A 16393-nucleotide genomic window follows, 5' to 3' on the forward strand; every position below is an offset into this window, starting at 1 on the left:
GGCTGTGTCTAAGGCCATTAATGGGGGGGGGGAGGCATGAGATGTGGCTCCTAATTATGTTTCTGCTCCCACAATCTGCTCCAAACACTGATTCTAGAAAATGTTGCATCTGATCTCTCCATCAAACGCTCCCATTGACTCACTCACATCCTTCTCTCATTTCTTTTCCCGTCGCTCACGGACACTTTTAGTCTCTTACTTGTTGAAAACTAACCCCGCTCCGCATTCCAGGAGTGTTTTCTTCCTTCCAAAGCTCCTTTCAGTTCAACCTCGGGACCCAATCTTATTATCTTGTTAATCTTGAAGTAAGAGGTCACTTGTCATGGGAATTGAGGCTTTTTTTTTCAGTCCATTGCGCAACTCTTCCCTCAACAATCCGTTCCTTTGCCACTGGTTGTACTACTTTTTGTATTCACAGCTCCTCTCCGTCCTTTCTTTCTCTCCCTCCCTGTGCAGACTTCCCTCCGTTCCCCAGCCCGACTCAGCCCTCGGTGCTCCTAGGGGAGGACCCTCCGCCCTACTCCCCTCTCACCTCCCCGGAGAGTGGCAGCGCCCCTGTTATCAGCTGCAGGGTGTGTCAGAGTCTGATCTCTGTGGAGGGCAAGATCCACCAGCACGTGGTGAAGTGCGGGGTTTGCAATGAAGCTACGGTAGGTTTTCTGGAGGCGTCTGTATCCTTCTTTTTAAAGGGTAGTTTCACACAATGTACAAAAATATATTTCCTCTGATGAACCTCTGGTGGTGTCTACACACACAGACCTTCTTGCTTTATTGAAACCAGGCTTTGACACATGTGTCTCTAAGGTTTCTGACAGCGATACAGTGGAGGTGGATGTAATTTCTGTCTTTGGTGCTCAAAGCATTGGATTTTAAGCATCATCTGTTTCCAGATAATCCACAGAGCTCACAGTGAGGTCACTAATAGTCCCTATAATCCCTGTCAAAGGGTTTTCTGGTCAAATATAGTTCTAATGAAACTTTTTGTTGTGGTTTGGGTGAACCAATCCTTTAGATGTACTGTGTATTGTTTTTTTTTGTTTGTTTTTTTACCAGGGACAATGCACATTAATTAAACTTCAATGTAAATGTGCTGGAGTTTTCACCTGTATTCGCTGTGCAGGTTATAACAAATTGGTACAGTACAGTGTATCAACAAGGACTACAAGTTATTACAGTTACTACAACAGTTATAATATAATACAAAAATACATTTCAGCGGTATAAAAACAATGAGATAATGTAAAGGCAGTGCCTGAGATGAGGTCAGACTACTCATGACTGCAGGTTTGGTTTACCTTAAGCCAGGTCTTAAGTTTATGTTTAAAAGTTATGTAATCAGTGTACTCTCTTAATTCAGTAGGTAGACTATTCCAGTAGCGGGTGGCTCTAACTGAGAACACTGTTTGCACAAACTTGGTACATCTGTATTGTATAATACAGTCCCCTCTGGTAGCTGCCCTTGTTGCCCTACCTACTATCCTTCTGCTTTATGAACTGACTCAATGAGGCAAGACCATGTAAGACCGTTAAAGATGAGGCTAAGCACGTGTGAAAGGTTTTCTGTCTATAACATAACCTCTCTAGATTAGATTATAAAGAAGTGTTTTCCCTGAACACTGCCCACCAAGTTAGATTTGCAGAAAGTTACCCTCATAGCAATAAACAGAAAGTTGTTTTCCCAAGACATTCAGGGACACATACCATCCTAACTGGTGTAATTTGGGTCATCCAAAACATCTCGTTCATTTTCTAATTCATTGGGCCTTCCAGTCCAGTCACAGTCGTTTTTAAGCTCTTTGCAGGTCCATCAGTTAAGATATAGACTGAAAGCACTAAAAGTGTTTGATTCCTTAATGCCAGTGGTCAGAATAAATTAGATTTATATTTACCCATACCATAAAATCGATCCAATATGCCAGTAAGTTCATATGACATGTTTATTGTTACAAAATGTTAATCCTATTAAGGTAGTCTGAAAAATCAGGAGGGAAAAAGTGGTCCAAATGTCGAGAAACTCGAGCACCAACAACTAACCACAACGGTAGTAGATAGAGCACACCTGTCATGTCAACAATGGCCTCATTGTTATGTTTATGTTTAAATTACACAGGTTTTACAATGAATGTGACAGCTATACACATACATTTGCTAAATAATGTACCGTTACTGGTCAGGTGAGACGAGACACAGCAGCTAACCAGACGCACAGCTGCACTTCGACTCGCCTGATTCATGAAAAGTTGAAAACGTGTGAAATTTAGTTATCAAGCTTTAATCATCTCTTTGAGGAAACAAACCCCACAGAGAAAATGATCGAAATGATTGGGACAATTGGAGAGTGGAGCTAAAGATAACACAGCATGTAATTTCAGCAACCGTCAATGTCAGATCCACGTGTGCTCATCATTAGCTATGCAGATCGCTGTACAGATGGAATATTAAATGTGTCCAGATGTAGGAATTGGCATTATGAGCAATTTTACAGATGGAGGGAGCATACTGTATGTAAATGTAGACAATTATATATGTGGAATGCAAATATAGATCATTGCCACAACCTTATAAATCATATAAATGAGGCTTTATTTAGACCGAAATTAATCTGGATGTGCAAACATGCATCGCCGGCGTTACAGAGGTAGTGTCATACAAACATATATTAAGACCCTAGTATTTGCTCAAATCCAACAATTTGTACAGGAATGTGGATAGAAGGCAAACTATTTATTATAATAATATCTGTGGGACAGCAGTTATTATGTGATAGGTTTGATCTATTCTAGTCTTTAGTGGTGATAATGGGGCATTCTTCTTTGTGTCAGGCCCCCATTGTTACTTAAGCTGATAAATATTGTGACACAACAATGTCTTGTAGCCCAGTTTTAATATGACAGTTGAGGTGGGACGACAATCAATATAAGGAGTTGCAAGTATTATTTCACTGTCACAGATTTCCTAATGGTTCTCATCACGATGCGGAGCAGCTCAGTGGCAGCGACATGGGAACGATTACCGTTACATGACTTATTTAACGGCAAAGAACATCACATATTTATAGCATGGAAATGGTTAGTTTTGTGTAACTGTGCATTATGTTGTTAAAATTTAATATATATGATATATAATATATATATAAATTGGGGATGAATAATAGAAACACATGTCTGTATAATTCAACACAGTTCAACAGCAACACAAACCGCAGCCTGCAGTGACCACACAGTTGGATGAACACTGATCTGAAACAGTGTTGGACTGCATTTGAAGTAAATAAACGTTATATATATATCTCTATATGACAACTTTGATGACCGAAGGTGACTGAAATGAGACAATCCAGCGTATAATCATTACTTGTAATATTAGTATTCGCTCCTTGTCATTACCCCCAGTCCCTACGGCACGGATACAAACAAGACTCCCACAGCTGTTGTAAGTGAAACTGATAATGGAGCAGAAAAACGTACAGGACTCAATATGATCTGGTTAGCCCGACTCTAATGATGCAGCGGAGAGAAACATCAGCAGGACACGCAGCAGAATGTTATATTAAGCCCAGAGGACGGCGTGTGATTCAGTTGTACTTGTGTAAAAAGGTTTCCGTTCTCTGTGTGAGCTCAAACAGTGTCCTTGATAGCTGATTGTGGCCTGCAGTATTATGTGACCCAGTAAGCTGCACCAGCAAGACGTATACGTGGTCGTGCATCCTCATACAGTATTTACTCTGAGAGTACAATAGGATGCTGTTGGTATAAATCAATCCAGTTGTGTCGAGATATTTTGTAACTGATGAATTGGACCGCAACAAAAAGCCTTCAAATAAACTGTAGGAGCCTACAAAATGGGACCAAACCTTATCACATGCAAGTCTGTGATTTTTTGAAGCCTTTATCTACTTTTTGCCTCTGGTGTTAAAGTCAGAAGCAGTGCTAGATAAACCTGTTGCTTTGGAGAAGACATGTCCTTTCCCTCACAATAAATGCCAGCAGTGAGCACCTGAGGCTTAATGTGTTACTTAAAGTCTCTTAAATCATCTGTTGACATTACAAAATAATTGTATAAATATGCCTGCAACAAGCAGTTTTGAGCAGTTTGGGACACTGAAGCACCAACAGTATCATAATACATTATGAATGCTGTCCCTTGGTTTCTTACCTGCGACTTCCAATATCTCCTACAATACCTCTCTCCCTTGTGTAGTATTGGTTAATTCTCACCCGTCAAGAATAATTGGCTTGTTATCTACTCCTATTCTAATTCGTTGTTCTACTGTCTTCTTATCTCCTCCTCCTGTGTGTCTCTGTCTCCCTCTGCAGCCCATTAAGAATGCCCCAGCAGGGAAGAAGTACGTTCGCTGCCCCTGCAACTGTCTGCTCATCTGCAAAGTCACTTCCCAGAGGATCGCCTGTCCCCGGCCATATTGGTGAGAAATTCTTTCCAAGTCTGTGTGTGTGTGTGTGTGTGCACACCACTGTGAGACGGCGAGCGCTCTGTGTCTGTCTGTGTGAGAGAGAAGTGAAGCAGAGGAAACAAGGTGCAGTGGGAGCAGCAGTCCTTCAATTAAGGCTGTGCTTCCAGCGCAGTTTACATGCAGTGCTCAGCGAGCTGGATGAGGAAATAACAGCCTCATTAGAACAGCCACATCGTGACTTCAGTATATCATTTGTATTATGAGAGGGGTGTCTGTATGGGTACTATGCAGTCTGTATTGTGTGTTGTGTTGGGCCACATTTTACTCAGGAATGGGGATTATTAGGTTTAATTTTCAATCTTTAACATTTTTTTAAAAGACATTATTCAACGTATAGCTGCTTTAATTATGCACTAACTTCCTGCAGAGTAGCTGCTAACCAAATGCACACTTAGCAGATTCATTCATATTATAACATCAGAGCAGAATGAGCACACTTTCATGAGTTATAGTAAATGTGGTTGCTGAAAGTTCAAATGCAGTTTAGGAAAGAAAAGTTTCAGTGGCCTTCTGTCAGGCAATTACCTAAACAAAAAGCCATAAAACTCTTTTTAGAGGTCAAACAGACACACACAAGACTGATGTCAGTCACTGAAAATGTGCAGCTCAGGCAGCTCCTCTGAACATCATGCTGCTGCAGCCTCGTGTAATTGGTTAGAGAGATAAGATTCCTTGTTTATGCCTGAGGCATAAAATGTGCAAGAGCAACATTTTTAGCCATTTCTTTTTTTGGTTCATTCTCTGCTGCTATGTAAATGTGTATAATTTTAAACTGTAAATCACAAAATCTTGTCATAAAGATCTGAAAGTCTTAACACCTGCCAGCTCCAGTGCAGATTGTAAGGAAAGACAGAAGGCTGATTGAGGTTTGCATAAAACTATTTAGCAGTTTGCAATGAATGAACTGGGCAAAAAAGCAAAAACAAAATAAAATGTTCTTTTAAAACGTATTCCACAACACACCCTTTAACCAGTAATTTGCTTTCACATGATATTGCACACCATTGCTCCTCAGGAACAAATCTCTGTGACTGTGAATATTGTGTCACAGATGCAGAGATTTCTTGGCAAATAAATACAACAAACCTTTTTCTGTAGTTGAGCAGTGGGATTCTGCATGTTTCTGGTGCAACTGTTAACATTTCTGGTTTCATTACAGTTGACCCAAGGTTATCCATTTAGTTAAAGTGATGCCAAAAGGCTGTGTATATATATTCCCCATAGGCCACTTTCCTCTGCATTAAATTGCTCCAGAGAGTTCACCTCCACTCACTGTTTTGCATTCAACCCAGACATGCTGACTAAACCAGACACATCTCTGTGCTGCTGTCTGAGCGACTGTAGTTGAGACTGTAGGAAGTTAAAAGCACTGTTATTGGTAATGAGAGGACCGGCTGCTGATGCATCCCACAAAGTGAAACTGTCGTCATGCCTTCCACAGCGCTGCAAATGGGGCTCCTGCTCCAACTTCAGGCAGCGATTATTAGCTTGCACTTACGCTGGATAACATCTTGAGTCGTTTGTGGTGTGAATTTTGACTTTCTGTGTCTGCACCCCCACCCCTTTCTTTTTTTATAGTAAGAGGATAATTAATCTGGGTCCAGTTCATCCTGGTCCGGCCAGTCCTGACCCCCAGCCAGCTGGAGCCCGCGTCTCCTGTGGACACTGCAGCAACACCTTCCTGGTACCACACTCTCTTTGTCTTAGAAAACCTTTAATAAACTTGAGTGAAAATGTTTTTTTGTGAGTTTGAGGGAATACCCACTGGATCTAGAAACACAGTCAGAGTTTCAAAAGCAAGCTACTGTAATTTTCAGGTTTAAAAAACAAAAGAATTTGATTTGAAGTGTCACAGTGGTTGCATCTGTAGCATAGGTTCAATTTAAAAAGACATTATTTGATTGCCCTTATTAAGCTCTATGACAATCAATATCAGTATAACCACTGTTTATTAAGGCTCTGGCACAGGTCCCCACCTCTCTGCTCCCTCTAAATTACGTGTATATGAATAAGACACAACCAATAAGATCACCTTCCCTACAGAGAGCCAAGATCCAATAAAAATGTTTACGAAGAGGTGATGCATTACTATGCTAAACAGCCAAATAATAAAACTGCTTTGGCGTTTTCTTTTTGGCTTTCGAGCGAAGCTTTCATCATTTGTAACAGAAATATCTTGTGACAGTTTCAGTAGGCCTGCGAGGTTTTCTGCTGTGAAATGTACTGTAGCACAGCCAGAGAAGTGAATTATTGAAAAGCCAAAACATCTTAGCACCAGGCCAAGTAAATGTTGAGTTACTGTTGTAGATCAATAACCCTATCAACTCTGCTGATGTATTTGGAGCCATTCTGTGCTAAAGGGGGAGTGAAATTTTAACTTACTGTTCTTTAACAATGTGTGAGACAGGTAAAGATGTTCTGGATATACGGTGAAAAAGAATAGGACGGCAGAGTCAGAGAAAGGGAAGAATAGAGTTATAAAAGAGGTTGGATGGATGGTTTGGGGTGTTTAGCATTCTGTCGAACCTGTCCTACCTGCTTAAAGACAGGGTGACTGAATGAAAACACAAATCTGCGCCCGGGGTGGCATCACAGTCATCCCTTTGTCGCAGATCTGGTGATAATATTCTCTGTGCTTCCTATACAGAGCAAAAATAATGTACAGCATGCACAGTGTATTGTGCTCTGCACGGTTTACAAATGTATCACACACCAGTGTTAAGGAGGGGATAAATGTCCGCACCCTGAAAGAAGACTATTTTTCTTTCTCATTTTTGGATGCTATGCAGCGCATGTTGACGAGGAACTGGGATGGTTGTGTTGAATTTCATAAAATATATCATCAGGCCATGCAGCAGCAGCAGGCGTGTTTAAATCTATGGTCCAATTTAAAGACCATCTGTAATTCGACAAGGAATTAAGTTGCACATCGCCTCCACGAGACATTTACTTGCAGAGAAAGTACCGGAGCCATCAGAGTAGATTTGCATTTGCATCAATTGGCGTGTAGTGCTGACTGAGTCAAATTGGCATTTAATGAGTTGGTCAATCAACAGAAAATGGATCAACAAAAGATCATTTTAAGTCATCTATCAGGCAAAAATGACAAACACTTGCTGGTTCCAGCTTCTCAAAAAGCGAGGAGTGTTTCTTTCCTCCATTTTTATATCACTGCAGGTTGAACACGTTTGTGTTTTGGAGTGTTGGTTAGAAAAATAACCGTTTGAAGACATCACCTTTTCTAGCACCTTACAGCCTTAATGCACAATTACTCTATTAGATAGTTTGTTTTGCTGCAGTACAACAGGCAGACGACCCTCATCACACACACGGCCCTTCACACCTCCTCCGTACGCCTCCGATCAGGTCACTAATATAAAAACCTTCTGGCCTGGACAAACACATTAAAACAATCTTTTATTCCAAACACATAATAAACAAGCACTTTCCACTTTTAACACCTTCACATATTTGGACTTTTCTATTTCCTGCACAACCATACTTACATACTTTTTTCAAATAACACATTTTAACTCCTGCATGTATATTGTTATATGTCTGTGCAATGCCAGAGTCAGGTTTATGTTGCCTTTTGATAGAAAATTAAAAATAAATTCTATCTGCATCTACGGGCAAAGTGTATGTAGCACCAGAAACACAGGTATTTTATGTTAGAATCGAGGTCAGTTAGAATTGCAGTGGATGTAATACTGGTGCTCGAAGGTTTTGTCATCACCACAACTAATAATTTGACAAAGACGTGTGTTGCTCTCTGGGTGACGCTGAAGGTCTCATGTCTGTCTCTTCTTATTTCCAGTGGACAGAGTTCACAGACCGGACGCTGGCCAGGTGCCCGCACTGCAGGAAAGTGTAAGTAGCTATAAGCAGTTCATCCATTACATCAATTCATTCTCACTGTACTTTTAACTGTAGATTTACATCCTTAACCTGAAGCCTGAAGCTTTTACTCATTGAAATCTACGAAGAGTGAGCTCGTAGTGGCTTTTTTGTGTGTGAATAAAACCTGTAAAATCCTGTTTTTGTGACTTTGTCTCTAACCTCAAGTGCTACAACACATTTTCCTCACCAGCCTAACAGTGTTTATATGTGTCTCATAACATCAGGAGGTTTCTGACCTGTGGGATTTAGCTCCATTTATGTTTTTGTACTTGTATTTTCCTTGAACTTTGCTGCAACCACATTCCTGTATTATGGACTATCTCCATAAGCTTCTTAACATGGTGAGCAAAGTTCATGGGACTGTAAGGATGGGAATTAGCAGGCATAACGAGATATGATGCGGTATCACTTCTTGAGACGCCAATCCCACTTCTTATTTTAAGCACCTTGTGAGCATTTTACCTCACAAGGTGCTGAAAAGAGATGAACCAGTGTGTCAGTTGTATTACTGCAATACACAGGTGTGCCATGACGATCTTTATAAACAGCTTTATAAGTCATCAGACTTGGGTTTGTCAAATTTTAAAATAGCTAGGGGCTGCTGGAAGTTGAATCTCTGCAGGTGTATTGCCATCATCCTTCATTTGTTATTTCAGCCCCGCTTCCAGCATCAGCTTACCTGCTACTGCTACTATTCTACATTTCCGAAATATACAAGCTAAAATGATTGATCCTGGAGTAGTTGCTCTGCTTTAAAAGATGCCAAATTGATTTCAACCCCCCATCCTTATTATTCAATAGGACCTTTTCACAGAATACACTTTGATAGGTTGCAGTAGGAAGAGCGGAGGCGTATGTAAATAATACAGTTTAGGATGGCCGAATTTCATTTATCCGCTTCAATTTCTGGGCAATTGTGCATGTGGGCTTACTGTCACGGTTTACAAGGAACCTGGAATAGAACAGAGCAACCGTTAATGTTATTAATAACACCTGTCTCTATATACTATGACAAGCCTGAATTCCTGCTGTGGAAGAGGCTTATACTGCAGGAAAAACACCAGTTCAGTGGTGTAGTGCACAGTATACACAGGTAAATAGCATTGGGTATACTCACTTCTAAAAACCCTCTGATGCGCATCATTCAGTAGTGTACTGTGAGCTGATGATGGTGAGGGCATGACATAGTTGTCAAATTTTGATGAGTGGCTGGAGTAAGGAATTAGGAATACTTGTGTATGTGGCTAATGTTCATTTCCTAATGAGCCCTTCTGCCTCAAGTCAAGCTGCAGAGGTTAAGTGATAATGTGCACATAGTGCCTTTTGGCCCATTTTTGGATAAACTGAATATACAAGAGTGCTCTTACACGTCACTGTTGACAACACAGGGTGTTTATCTTTTGCTTTAAAAAACAATTTGGGGCATAAATTAAGTGTATACACACTTCTTCAGGCACCGCTACACCACTGCACAGTGTTATATCATTGTGTTCTATTTCATTTCATTTCCTATTAAAATTAATTCTCTTCTCTTTTGGTCCTGCAGCTCCTCCATTGGTCAGAGGTACCCCCGGAGGCGGAGCTTGTGGTGTTTTCTACTCTGCTTGCTATTCAGCATCTCCACCGCCGGGCTGATGGTGAGTGGACGCCACCAGACACCATCAAATACAATAAGAGATTATCAATAACTGGCTTGTAGGCATTAACATTTTCAGCAACGTTTTTTCTTTTTGTGTTTAACTATTGTCTCATCTTTTCCAAATCTGTCCTCCCCTTTTATAATTGTATATCCTGACAACCTAACCGTCGCAGATAAAACAAAAGTAGCAGGAAGAAGCGGTGCGATTACAATCTCTACTTTTGTTGTCGCTTGTTTAACATGGAGGGCGTGCACCTTCGCAGCCGCCCTCCAGACACTATGTGACAGGCCTCTATTTGTCAGGGAGATATAGCACAAACACAGCCTACTTTAACTGTAAGCAGTGTTCAGGTTTCAACATGAGCTTCAACACCCACTAAATATCAGAACAGATTATATCATTCCTGGCTGGCTTTTGCTGTCTGCTCTCCCTTTCTTATTTTACTCTTACTCTAGTCATATGCACAGTGCATTTTATATTCTCTTGCTCTTCCTTAAATGGTAATATAGAGTGCAACAGTAGAATAATCTCTCAATTATAGATCACAGTTTTGAGTGCCAGAGTCTAAAAATAAACACGGATAGATACTAGAAAGAGCTAGATAGTCGATACATTCTGCTTGGTAAACAGCAGAGGGTGCAATACGAGCATGAAACGGAGCCCTGCAGTATAGACACACTGAACACAAGATCCATACGTGCCTGCCAGCAAGGAGAACAGTAAGCAATGTGCAGACAATAAATACGCTGTGTTGACGGCAATGCATAATGCAGGTGTAGTGGCAGTGAATGTCACAAAATGAGATCAGGTTGCGTTTAAGAAAAAGGTTGTTTTAATTATTAGAATGGCACAAGAGCACAAGTTCTGAGTTTAATTACAACGTTGCATCGATAAAGTTTATCGGCAACAACCCAAGGCGAGCGACGTATCAAACTTCATTTGCAGACTGCGTTTCATTGGCAGTGGTTTCATAGGACTTGAAGGAAGTGAGGGTAGTTACGGAGGTTCATCACCATAAGAGCTGTAACATTCAGGAGCCATGGTGGGTCCCCAGCTCAGCAGCATGAGCCAGAGTTGAAATGTTCAGGTCCCTGAGAGCAGCCTGAATCATTAAAACTGTACATTTTAATTACAGAGAGGGAAGAAATTAAAGTCGAAGTATATGTTTTTTAAGCATATTTTAAATTTCTTCAGCCGAAATGAGCTGTTCTCTTAGACTTGATGGTTAGAGAAACCTAGCTGTAACACACACTGAACCTTGTCTGGATGTCTAGTCCTGGTCTTGAACATGCTTGGTGGTTCATTCTAGATAGAATGAATCATCTGACCCAGGCGAGTGTATCATCCAGGTGTCAAAACAGGAAAGAATATTATTCATTACGTGGATTAATAACAACCCTGAGAGTGGTACAACAATAATATGTGAAAAAAACGCTCCCTATATGAAGTTTCATTATTTTCTTTTTCTACCCATATTAGCTTTGTTCTACTGTTTTGACTTTGAAACAGGAATACATATTTCCACACTCTCAGAAAATCCCTGTGGGTTCTCTCAAAGTCACTTTTGCCATCTTCATTACATAATTTTCTTCTGAACAGCTGCACACTTAATACTTGATGGGAAAGCTATTTTCTCTCTTACTCCCTCAGTCACTCTTAAGCATTGAATATGTGCTCTTCCATGGAAATGTGTGCATTTGAGACATTCAAATTTAGTCACCGCATCAGTTTGGGGCAGGTGGATTTATGACCGACTGGATACATAAAATACCCTAAAAGTCTGTTTTGCATGGAAACGTCTCACAAGAGAATCTGTGTTTGATTTAAAAAAAAAAGAAATGTTGTAATGCTGGCTTTAAAAAGTGGTTCATCTTTTAATTGTAGAAATCTCTGGATACTTGGCTGGAATTTTGCACAGTTTGCGACAACATAAGTGGGTCACATAATAAATGCATAAAACATTTTGAAGCATAATTGTAGCTTTAGCTCTCCGGTTCTGTGCATTCAGCCTGATTGGACTCGAGCTGGCTCATTATAATCACCGTAACACACTCAGGATGTGCTCTTAAATTCTCTTTAAAGGCCTTTTGAGCAACATCTGATTTTTCTGAAACTTCCTCTGTCGCTTCAGGCTGGAACGTGGGTGAAAGCTCAGACCTACCAGGGGATCTACGCCTCGTGGGCCGTGCTGCTGCTCCTGGTCCTCGTCACCCTGGCTCGGGCCTTCTACTGGGCGTGCATGAGGGTCAGCCAGCCCCTCCAGAACTTCACATAGAGCCCCCCTCTCTCCCGACTCGGCTGCACCCTCTTCCCAACCCCCCCGCCCACCAGGCAGGAGGAAAGATGGCTTTAAAGAAAAAAAATAACAAAAAACAGAATATTTATTTAAATCCAACTCCAGAAAGAAAAAGGTCTCCTTCTCCTTCTCCTCCTCCTCCTCCTCCTGTCCCTTCTCTTTTAGTCAAATGTGTTTCTAAAACTGGATGGCGGTGGCTGCGACTGCTATATATCTATCGGTAATTATGATGATGCGTATAGCCTAATGTACTGTTTATCTGTTCTAATCTCGTGGCCAGTGTGGGGTTCATTTTAACATTATTATAACAAACTTTCTTCTTCTCTCTCCCCCTGCGCTGTTTATACATTTTGGACTTAGTCTGTGGCACATCTGTTGCACTCCGGCAATTTCTAAGACGAGGGCTTAAAGTTAAGTCTTAGATGTGAACGTTGCCCTTGTTTTTGTTTCTGGGGGACACTCCTCCTTCAGTCCTAATTTAACATTAGTTTCAGCATTGGAGCATTTAACTTTTTTTTTTTTTTTGAGAAACATATTATTTTGTAAAGGCGGCGATGAAGTCAGATGAAGCTAACAAATCGATGCCAGTAGAAGACGATTGGCCGGGGGGGGGGGGACATCGGCCTCCTTTTTTTTTTGTGAATCAAAAGATCAAGTAGGTGTTGAAATGTGTCTGAAAAATTGAATTCAGCAGTATGTGAAGGTAGGCTATGATGTTTCTGAACTCAATGTTTATGCTGAATTATCCCCTGGGACTGACTTTGATCCAAAGCAGCTTGAAAGCCTTAAAAGGAGGTGTGATAGAAGGATTCAACACACACACAAACACACACACACATACATACATACATACACAGCCACGTGAATGCATAGCGGCACACAACAAAAGCAGGATGCTCTTTTAGAGCTTCAACAGCTCAGAAACCAGTTTGTCAAAGGCATACCAGCCTCTGTCTTCAAAGACAGACCCGTAAACAGATTTTCTCCATACTGTTGTCCTTATTACAGTGAAGGAAAAGTGACATGCGTGGCCACTTTACATGAAAGTATGGATATTTTTTTCCGGTCCCATAAGAGTGTAACCACGTCTATAGCTTTTTTTTTTTTTCTTTCACCCAAACTATAACGAATGCATACTTTTTTATCTTTTTATTATTTGTTTTCGCATCATACTTCAATCTCCAGTTGACATCAAAACCAGCTAAATGTGTCATAATCCTCCCTCTGACTTTCAAGAGACAGGTTTACATTATTACACTGTAAATTACACTGTGCAATTAATCGAAATAGTAATATGGTGCAGTTTCTAGATTGAAGAATCTGCAAAAGTTAAAATGTGTGACAAAGAAAATCATTATAATGACGTACTGTAGGGCTGCAGAGACGCCCTGGCTTACAAATCATGTTCTCCACATGTAAGAAAACATGTTTGTTTGGTTCAGACCTCAATAAATGTCACATCATTGAGATTTTTAAGAGCTTTTTTTTTCAGTGAAAATGAAAAAATTGTGCAAAAATGATCATTCCCGCTAATCGTGAATCCCAATATCAAATCAGGCAGCTTTAATTACATACACCTTTCGGTTGCTTGGCTTTCTGAAACCAACCAAAGTGTGAAACAAACACAGAGAGCCATTGGCAATGTCAGTATCCGCCTGCTTATACCCACAAAACCCTCCGAGTATAAGGTGTGTCTTGGAATTGCTTTCTGTTTTCATTCACACAAACTGCGCTACATGTTTGTCTTGGGAGAGGACTGAGAGCTGAATTTACAGGCCTGTCTGTATGTTTTGCTAGCTGGAATTCAATCTGTGAAAGCAAAACATCAGTAAGCCTTAAAATAAATTTAAAAAAATACAATTCGTCAGGCTTTTGTTGCTCCCGATCGCAACCCCAGAATTTCAGGATGACGTCTAAATGCATCAGAGCTCAAATATCGAACTGAAATTGCCGTGAAAGCTCCATATTGTTCAACTCTGTCAGCGGTTTCGATCGCAGTCGGGACCGTTCGTGGTGGAAAATATGTCCCGTTTTTGTCATTGAAAGCGGAGGCTGGTCGGTTCCAGATGGAGCGTTCACCTTAAGGCCAGTGGAATAAATGTAAGGGAGGTAAAGCTCTACCCACTACACAAAGCCTAATGCAAGTCAGAATAGGTCAGTAAACATAAACAACACACTACACTATACATTTCCACTCAGTGTAAAGTCCCACAATGACTCGTCTGTGGTTCTGAATGTGGTAACATTTCTTTTTTGTTATGAATTATGTATTTTTGTTTCAAATTGTAAATATATTTGTCGTTTGTGTACAATGGAAGTGACTAAGCAAATTATGTTGCACTCCGAGCTTAACACTACTGCTGTGAGCGCTGCGGATGTTTTATTTGTTGTTTTTAAGAAGGTTATTTTTGCAACTCTTCACCTGTTATTGTTACATATTTAATTATTTGACGAACTACTAACCCAATAAGCCTCCAGGACACCCGTGTCTAATATCTTATAACACATCAACATACTCGCACACAAACAAAAACATCGTGACCAAGTTCTCTCTCTTTCTCTCGCACGCAAACACACACACACACACACACACACACCCAGCACCTTATACAGTAGTGAGAAACACTGCATTACACCAAGTAAGATGAGATGAAGTTACCTTGCTAGACTGAACTGAGGTCGCAGACAGTTCATGTGGAAGTGTCATGTTATTTATTATACACGCTGCAAAAAAGGCTTTTAACAAATAAGTCATTCATCAAGTCCTAAAATCTTATTTACTGTACAAAAAAAAGTCTGTTATGAAGTAACAATATTTCACTTTCTTCAAGACTGGACCAAGGGCAATTGTTTCTTTTCTTTTTTTTTGAAATCAATACAACAATCTGCCAGTTTAAAGTTACAGTTGCATTCATTTCTAAGACTTTGGTTGAAACAAGAAAAAAAGAAAATAAAGATTGTAGGACAGAATTGAAGATGAAATGACTTGTTTAAGAAGACCTTTGTTTTGCAGTGGAGTGATCATGTTTTACCCATGACTGCAAAATAAATCAATCATGTTAATGCCAATAATCAACAACCTGGCTGATGCTCTTTTCAGAGTTTGTTTACACACAAATAAAGACATGATGATGTACAAAACAGCTAACATGAATTAATTTTTATTCGCCAACAAACTGAAGCCGATGATACCGTGAATCCCAGTTCATTTAAGTTCATTTTATTTACTTGAGATAATAAATAAATCTGTCCCAGGTGAAGGCTTAAAGTAAGGGGAACCTCAAATATTAATGTTAAAACGTGTAATTCTTAAAACGTTTTGAGGTAAACCTGCCTGACAAGATACTGAAGGTCTAACTCGTTGCATCATAAATACTTTGGGAGCATGTTATATTCAGTGTGTGGAACAGGTCTCTTTTTCTTCGCTTTGTACGCTGCTTTTATCCTGCACCTGTACCACATTGTGCTGGATGTGTACACCAGAGTTTTCCCAACCTTTCCTGTGTGATGTAATGATACAGTAAGAATGTGGATGTACCCCCACAGCCCCAGTGCTCCTCCATCCACACTACCCTCGTGTTTTCAGTGTTATTTTGAATGCATTCTGAACTGGATGTTATCCAGCACAAAGTGATTTTGTTAAGGGCAGCCAATTAGCATTTGTACTACTATTTATCTCTTCTGGCTGTCCTTGTGGTTCCATTAGGCTTAGCTCCACAACCATTTATCCATTACGTTTAGGTAACGTTTAACATGTATTTATTTACTTTAAGTGACTGTTTAGTATCCATTGTATTTATTACTTTTAGGCTATCACCTATTCAAACCATATAGGCCTATTTATTAACCTTTTACTAAGTGTTTCAACCAGTATTTATTATTTTTCAGTAGGGTGTTTCAACCATTTATCAATTTTTAGCTAACAGTTTCAATTGCTTATCGATTACTTTTCCTTATCCTTTGTTACTTTTAGCTAACTGTGTCATCCGTGTATCCATTATACATGGATGAAATAACTTTTAACGGTTTTATTTTGTTATCCATTACTTTTAGCCTACTGTATCAATTGTTCATCCATTAAGTTTA

At 40.1% G+C, this 16393-nt stretch overlaps 1 protein-coding gene across 1 annotated transcript; it reads left to right on the forward strand.

Annotated features, from left to right (window-relative positions):
• Positions 1–456: 456 nt before the first annotated feature.
• On the forward strand, positions 457–15242 carry pip4p1a (phosphatidylinositol-4,5-bisphosphate 4-phosphatase 1a; the record flags this gene model as incomplete). The annotated part of the gene is given in 6 exon segments (XM_035671223.1): positions 457–650; positions 4317–4423; positions 6050–6155; positions 8289–8341; positions 9918–10008; positions 12143–15242. Coding segments are annotated over 6 exon segments (695 nt in total), but the record flags the coding sequence as incomplete, so codon positions are not given.
• Between the last annotated feature and the right edge of the window lie 1151 nt (positions 15243–16393).

Source organism: Morone saxatilis, unplaced genomic scaffold, assembly GCF_004916995.1.
Source record: "Morone saxatilis isolate NCDOM2014 unplaced genomic scaffold, NCSU_SB_2.0 Contig23, whole genome shotgun sequence".
In the NCBI taxonomy this organism is placed as follows: Eukaryota; Metazoa; Chordata; class Actinopteri; family Moronidae; genus Morone; species Morone saxatilis.